Source organism: Helianthus annuus, chromosome 2, assembly GCF_002127325.2.
Source record: "Helianthus annuus cultivar XRQ/B chromosome 2, HanXRQr2.0-SUNRISE, whole genome shotgun sequence".
In the NCBI taxonomy this organism is placed as follows: domain Eukaryota; kingdom Viridiplantae; phylum Streptophyta; class Magnoliopsida; order Asterales; family Asteraceae; genus Helianthus; species Helianthus annuus.
Genome location: NC_035434.2, coordinates 35306247 through 35314248, shown reverse-complemented (window position 1 = coordinate 35314248; position 8002 = coordinate 35306247). Strand labels below are relative to the sequence as shown.

The 8002-nt window shown below is 35.3% G+C and overlaps 1 protein-coding gene across 1 annotated transcript; it reads right to left on the bottom strand.

Moving 5' to 3' along the window:
* Positions 1-1719: 1719 nt before the first annotated feature.
* LOC110915196 (cytochrome P450 81Q32) lies at positions 1720-7206 on the bottom strand. Its single transcript, XM_022159859.2, has 3 exons — positions 6706-7206; positions 2614-3009; positions 1720-2540 (listed from the first exon to the last, which is right to left on the bottom strand). Exons 1-3 carry the CDS (start codon positions 7204-7206, stop codon positions 1920-1922), a joined length of 1518 nt encoding a protein of 505 aa, XP_022015551.1. The 3' UTR covers positions 1720-1919.
* Positions 7207-8002: the final 796 nt, after the last annotated feature.

Sequence of the window (8002 nt, the reverse complement as noted above, 5' to 3'; positions counted from 1 at the left end):
TGGAATCTTGGTCGACGAAACACATGTGTTTCGTCGACTCCCTTGTGATTCGCCGAACATGGGCTTGGGCCCAAAGGTTGTTTCATCAACTGTTAAGCCCATGTTTGTTTCTTTGACTTGTTTCAGCCCAAGGACTAAGGTAAAGTCCATTATGTCTACGCCCGATATTCTTGATCTTGATGCACTCGACGGAGGAATATCGTGTCATCAACCAAGTCTCGTTTCGCGAGTCGCGTCCACAATCGTGTATCAACAAAGTGGTATCAGAGCCATGGTGGGAAATCGATGAAGATCGATCGATATTATACGATTCCGGGCACATCCGGATGAAGAAGGAAAACAGGGGATATGAAGACGGACAAGAATCCAATCCCGAACGTACGACTCCGCGATCACGAATGTTCGCAAGAATGAAGCGAGATATTCTAATGAAATTAGAAATCGAAATCGAGTTATTAGAGCGAGAATCAAAAGGGAGACAAGAAGAAACATGGGAATCCAAGAAGAAAGATGAAGAAGACGTTTCGATGTTGAATCCGGCAAGTACAGATGTTCACGATGGGGCATGTTTCACCCCGAATATCGATATGGTTGGTTACGATCGGGAAGATCAGGAAGAACCAATCAGTGATCAGAAGGATCACAATGATTCAATTAAAGAAACCGAATACTACGATTCCGGTGGTGACCGCAACGATGAAGAAGATGAAGACTCGTATGTCTTATTAAAAGGTGATATGCAAGATGATGTTCCGATGACCGGAACCGTTCATGAAGACAAGAATATTAAGAAAAGAATGCAAAAGTTAATGAAATTAGAAGTTAAAATAAAGAAAGGAAGTAAGCAGGAATGGCGGGAACAAAAAGGAAAGAATGGATTTCCAGTTTTAGCGACGATAGTTAGTGACAAGAGAAGAAAGATAGCGACAGAAGACAGATTAGCGACAGAACGATTTAGCGACACTAAATTGGCTTTAATGACATATCAAAGACTCTCAGCGACAAAATGGGTAATGAACAACAATATTACCGTACTCGGCATCACGAAACAAATCAAGGTGGATCTATGGACGAATCATGACAAGTTTAAAGAAAAAATGCATTTATCATCAAAGCAGACGTGACGAGCCATTGCCGATGCTAAGTTTAGGGGATGGTGTTAGAATATAAACATAGCATATATTGTTTATTATTATTATGTAATATTATAATTATCATAGGTTATTATGTTAGTGACGGTTATCAAACTAACTGACCGAGTATATATATGTAATCTCTGTGAATATTATCAGTTACTAAGATATTTCAAGATACTATCCATATGCATTCTTCTTGATTCTCTGTACGTACACATACACGTTCATATCAAACACACACACGAATACGATGATGATGATGTTAACGATGATAGAAGTATCACCGACTTCCGCTGTTAAGAGTTCTAACCTGGTTACACCCGACCTGGACCTGAACTGGTTCAAACCGGAAATAAAGATGGAGCTAAAACGAGAACTGAGAGACCCAATTACTTCCTCTTCAAAACCCAGTTCCATGAGCGACCAGCATATTGCCATACACGTTTTTTGTGCTAGCTGACCATACTCATAACCGTTTTAACCCGTGCTGTTTGACCATACTCATAACCGTTTTAACCCAGAAACCGGGATGGCCCAATACCCGAATTGTTCAGATATACATCAATTCTTTTTTACACATGAATATCAAACAACATTACCAATATAATCGGTTAAAGCAGTTATCCGTATCCAATCCAGTCTTGCAAACATTGGTTTCACCTCAACAAACAAATCAAGGACTAAGAACAATAATTAAACCACATTGTGTGTTGCAAATGGATTTGCTATGCAAGTATTTCAACTTTATTTAATACTAAGAACAATAATCAAACTGTAATCAACTCATAACTCGGACAGTAGATTCGTCATCTCTTGTCGCGGTTTAAACTTGGCTACCAATGGAATTGCCTTAGGCATGGTGACCCCAGGACCTTCGGTCATATCAACCAACTCTTCACTCGTTCGTTCCCAATCAAAGCATTGAATAATCGAACCTAAAGCCATCCCTAGCATTCGAATCGCCAACGCTTCCCCTGGACAACTCCTCCTTCCGGACCCAAATGGAAATAACTTAAACCCGTCTCGTGTCCCTTCTAACCCTTCAAACCTTTCTGGCTTAAACATTTCCGGGTCGTCCCACACCATCGGGTCATGATGTATGGCCCATAGGTTTACAATCAGCATCGTCCCACGTGGGATGTTGTAGCCACCAACAACACAATCACTTGACGCCTCGTGTGGAACTAGTAACGGGCCCGCAGGATATAATCGTAATGTCTCGTTTATGATACAGCGTAGGTAAGGTAAGTTCGGTATGTCTGACTCGTCAACTAGACGATTATTCCCGATAACATTATCGATTTCGTTTTGTGCTTTTTTTAAAACTTGTGGGTGGTTTAGCAAAACTGCCATAACCCATTCCATGGTTCCAGCCGATGTGTCACTTCCTGCGGCTAATAAAGCCTGATAACCAAACTATATCATTCATTGTATAATGATCATTTTCTAATAATAGTTCGAGGAAAACTAATCTTACCAGCACAAAGTTTCGAATCATTGTATCAGTGTAGTACTCTGGTTCCGTTTCTTGCAACGTTAACAGCAGTTCAATCATGGTCTTTTTCTTATTTGCATCTTCAGTCCCTTTAGATTTCCTAAGTTGCTCAATCAACCCCTGAAAGAAGGCTTCTCTTTTTTCCTGCAACTTAATCAACTTCTTCTCCAACCTGTTCAACCACAACCAACTAAACACTGGCAAGTAATCTCCGATGTTAGAAGATGCGGCGAGCACAAACGTCTCCTCCAGCATCTCCCGGAACCGCTTCCCTTCCTCTTCCAACTCCGGATTATCTCCACCAAAGTACCTCTTACCGCAGATCATCCTCATAATCACGTTCAACGTTAGTTCGTAAAACACATACTTCATTGTTACCTAAGATGAATCCAACCTAAAACTTGTTAACTAATAAAGAGAAAAACGGATAGGATTTTATTATATTGTCAGGACATTTAATAATAATAGTAACGAAAACAAATAAAGGCAATTTGCTAGATCATCACCTATTTTACTAATCTTCTATACTATATAATAAAAGAAACCAACTTTGAGACACATGTCATTCATTGGAGTTATCTATTTTTTAGTTTTTTTATCTCTATCTCCTACTTAATTATAAATAATTAATATTAATTAAAAGATAATTAATAATAATACGGACGAAGAGGGTAATTTTGAAAGTTTCATTAGAGGTTCAAAAGCTTATATAATACTTTGCTTCCAACGTTCACTTTGAGGGGAACATAGTAACCGAGTTTATTATTTATCTTAGTTATTATTATTTATTTTAAGTTTGTTTTTTAATCTTCTATAAAAATATAAATTTCTTTATTATTTACTATACAAAGTTACATTTATATAACCCGTGTAATACATGAAGTTTTTAAAGATATAACCTTTTTATCATTTGCTATGTAAAATTAGATTTATTCAACACGTGTAATACACAGGGTTTTTTAAGAATATATATTTTTTATTATTTGGTAGATTTCCAACCCGACTATACATGAGTTTTTTTAAAGATATGATGTTTTTAGTATTTAATATACAGAATTACATTTATTTAATCTGTGTATAGACATGATTTTTAAAGATATAACTCTTTTTAGATCTATTCGACACGTGTAATATACGGAGTTTTTAAGGATGTAATTTTTTTTATTATTTGGTAGATTTATTCAACCCGATTATACACGGTTTTTTTAAAGATACGAAGTTTTTACTATTTAGTATACAAAATTACATTTACTTAATCTGTGTAATACACATGGTTTTTCAAAGATATAACTTTTTTTATCATTTGATATATAAAATTACATTTATTTAACCCGTACAATGTACGGGGTTTATAAAGATATAACCTTTTATTATTTAATATAAAAAATTACATTTATTCAACCCGTGTAATACACGGGGTTCTAACCTAGTCTTATATTATATTCGAATCTTATATGATATTCAGTTGTTTTTATTTACTGGATCATCACTTTTTATTTATTTATTTATTATATTCAAATCTTCACTTATTTATTTATTTATGATGTTCAAATCTTATATGATATTACTTATTTATTTATTTATTTATTTATGATATTCAAATCTTATGTGATATTCAGTTGTTTTTATTTTACTAGATCATTACTTTTTTCTTTATTTATTTATGTTTTATTAGGTTATGTAAACATATCTTTAGAGTTTTAGAAATAATACTTTATAGTCTAGTGGCATCTTGGTGGTGGGTTAAGGCTTTGGGACCAATAGGTTCTGAGTTCAATTCCTACAAGGGGGTTTTCCCATATTTATTGGGTTTTCTCCTGAATTGGTGTGGCATTATGCCTAGTGGAGATGGATATGATCGGGTGGTTCCTCTGGTGGCACGATGATACTCCAATGGTCCGTCAGTGATCCAAATTTGCCGTTAAAAAAAAAAAAATACTTGATAGAAAAATAAACTAAAAGTAAATATCTATATTTATTAGATTCGTTAATTTCCAACTAAAGTAATAATAAAAACAATAAACAAGAATATGAATTACAAGAGGATGAAGTTGTTCGTAAGAAAATAACTGAGTACTACTAACAAATGTAATATAATATATTATTAACAACTATGGAGTTAATAATCAATGATATCTTGGTCATGTGCTAAGAGAGATGGGAAACTTTACTTCTTTTGAAAGTTAGAGTTCAAATCTATGAAATGAGAAATTTGAATACTAACTTGGTGATACAAACATACTAACTACTAATCTGGTTAAAAACATCGTAACTATATGCCGTTCAAAAAGAGTTAATTTTCACTATATTTTTTTTTAATACTATAGACTTTAATACTTAACCATGCAAAACAAAAGTTGAGTTTTTGAAAATTTAATTATTGGTAAGATTTATGCCCTAGATCCGACCCGACCCGAACCAGACCGAATAAAAATATTATATAGCAATTGACGAATGAACCTAATAAAAGTTTGACACCTTATAAAAAAATTTCTGGATCCGTCACCGAAGGGAAATAAATAACGGGAATTTACGAAAATGGCCAAGAATAACTTTGACTTACCAAATTGGCCATCTCATGCGTCGGAGGAGCAGCGCATCACCTATTACGAGACACCTTTTGCGTCTGCAGGGCTCATTCATGCGTCCTTAAATATTGAAATGACACGTGTCTCAATGACATCCATGCGTCCCACGCGTCCCATGTGTCCGTGACTCATCCCATGCGTCCGTGACTCATAAAATTTACTTTTAGCGAGATTTGAGGCATCCCATGCGTCCGTGACTCATCCCATCATCCCATGCGTCCGTGACTCATCCCATGCATCCGTGACTCATCCCGTGCATCCCATTGAGACACGTGTCACTTCTATATATAAGGACGCATGAATGAGCCCTGCAGACGCAAAAGGTGTCTCGTAATCGGTGATACGCTTCTCCTCCGACGCATGAGATGACCAATTTGGTAAGTTAACATGATTCTTGGCCATTTTCGTAAATTCCCCAATAAATAAACTATAGGGTTAGGTAGGGGTATTATATTGTTTTGTAATTAGGGCTTCTAGCCCTAGCCCATGGGTGTTGCTAAATGCATTCCCAGTTTTTTAAATTTTACTGGTTGCTCTCACCCCCTGAAGTTTGTAAATAAATACAATCAACCCTTGTATTTTCTTATTTTTGAAAATTTGTATTAGGAAATATCCATATTTTTTCTAGGGGTTTACCTAGTTGCCTTAGTTTGAATATTTAGGTGTATACGTACAATTCTATGGAAGTTATGTACAGTTCTCGTATAAACCGGTATAAGGAGCTAAAAAATCCTAATCCAGACCGAACTGTACAATATGTTGGTTAAACTTCAGTTGTAATTTGTTTCGGTTAAACTTTATTTGTTTTAGTTAAATCTTAACTTTAATTTGTTTTGGTTAACCTTCATTTTTTAATGTGTTACTCATTTGTTTTAAACGTAACGAACTCATCATAGTCTTAAGCTTATTTTTTTTTTTTTGACGTAATAGTATCAAAGGCGCTGCTTCTCTGGCCATGTTTCTGGCAACCGAAAAGAAAAAAAAGGGTCGGAGTTTTGTTTGATGTTATTTAAAAAAAAATAGAATATACAATTTTCCACTCTTTTTAAATATCAATGAAAAAAAAAACAATTCATTGTACTAATAAATAATATTTATAAAGGGATTAAAAAGAGACATATAGTAACTTACAACTTTTTAACGAGAATTTGTAAAGTTATTTATAAAGACAAGTTAAAGAATAAATAATATGATGAATAATTACTTACAGAACGTTCATAAAGTTATTTAATATTCAAATGAATAATTAGTTACAGAATGTTTATAAAGTTATTTAAATAATAGTTGAATATCTAAAATAAAATTTAAAGGTATTAAAGAAGAACATAAGAAAATACAAGGGTGGAATTTAAAAAATTATAAACATGATATTTTTCGAAATGGAGATATAAACAGTAAAAATGGAGGTGCAAATAGCCACACCCCTAGCGCATATATGAGGTTTGTATTGTTTTTTGAAATTTGAGATAGCAAATACAAAACTCACCTGAGAAGAACCAGAGTTGAAACTGGAAAGCAGTTTACGGATCAGAAGTCTGGCTTCGTCAACGCGAATGTCATGGAACTCGTTGAGACGGTGTATCGACAAGACCTCTATGGCGGCAATGCGGCGGAGGTGGCGCCAGTTTTCGCCATAAGGCGACCATCCGAGGCTAGTGTAATTAACGCCGATGATTTTTCCATACAACATCTTGGGGCGGTTGGCAAAGATGATGTCATTCTTATTCAAACATTCTTCGACAACAGCAGGGGAGGAGATGACGAGGGCATGGCGGTAACCTAACTGGAGACGGAGGATTGGGCCGTGTTTGGCGGAGAGTTTGGCTAGAGTTCGGTAGATTGGTGGTTTGAGGAGGTAGAGGTGGCCGATGATGGGGAGAGAGGGGAAGACGGTGGGTGGGAGGGTGGAGGATTGGCGGCGGAGACGGGTGGTGAGGAGGTAGGAGGCTAAGAAGAGGAGGGTGGTGAGTAGATACGGAAACTCCATTGTGAGGAGTGAGGAGGATGGTGTGATATTTTGGTTTTTTATAGAGAACATGGCGTGCAAAGATATAAAATGGTGACTTGTAGAAAACCTACTTATTTATTTATAGACTAATAATAAATTATGCATTTGTGTAGAAAATGGTGACTTGTAGAAATATGCATGCCTGTGTGATATTTATTTTTATTTAAAAAAATTAAATTAGGATCTTACCCAACGTTTTGCAACGGGTGGTGATCGGATGTTATTGTAGTGTTCATAAAGGATGGTTGGAATTTAGCTGCAGATATCTATAGTACCAATACCAACATGCATGTAAGTTTTGACTGTTGATGTTACAAAACATGTGCTTCTGCATATGGAATGCGGGTGCCAATCAACATATATGTTCATTACTATGGCAAAAGGTGTGGCCAAGTAAAAGGAACAATAATAAAAGTTGTTAGTGTCGACTTAAACTTGATGAAAATAGGTTCAGTTCTTATTAAATAATATAATGAAATATATAATAAAGATAGTCATGTTATTCATGGAAAATAGTATTACTATAATACAATATACAACAACGAGCAAACTTATAGATAAAATACAACAATATGTAAATAAATGATTCAAACAATGTCTCTAAGAAAAATGTCAACTGCACCTTCTTGTACGGACCTTCCGCTGTAATAATAAACAAATTGTCGTTAATGGATTTTGGTTAAGGATCGTGTTTGATATGGGTCTTCTAAAACCGATTTTGCGCCTCTTCTTAGCGAACACGTCTATCTCACAAGGTAAACAAGCGAAGCAATAT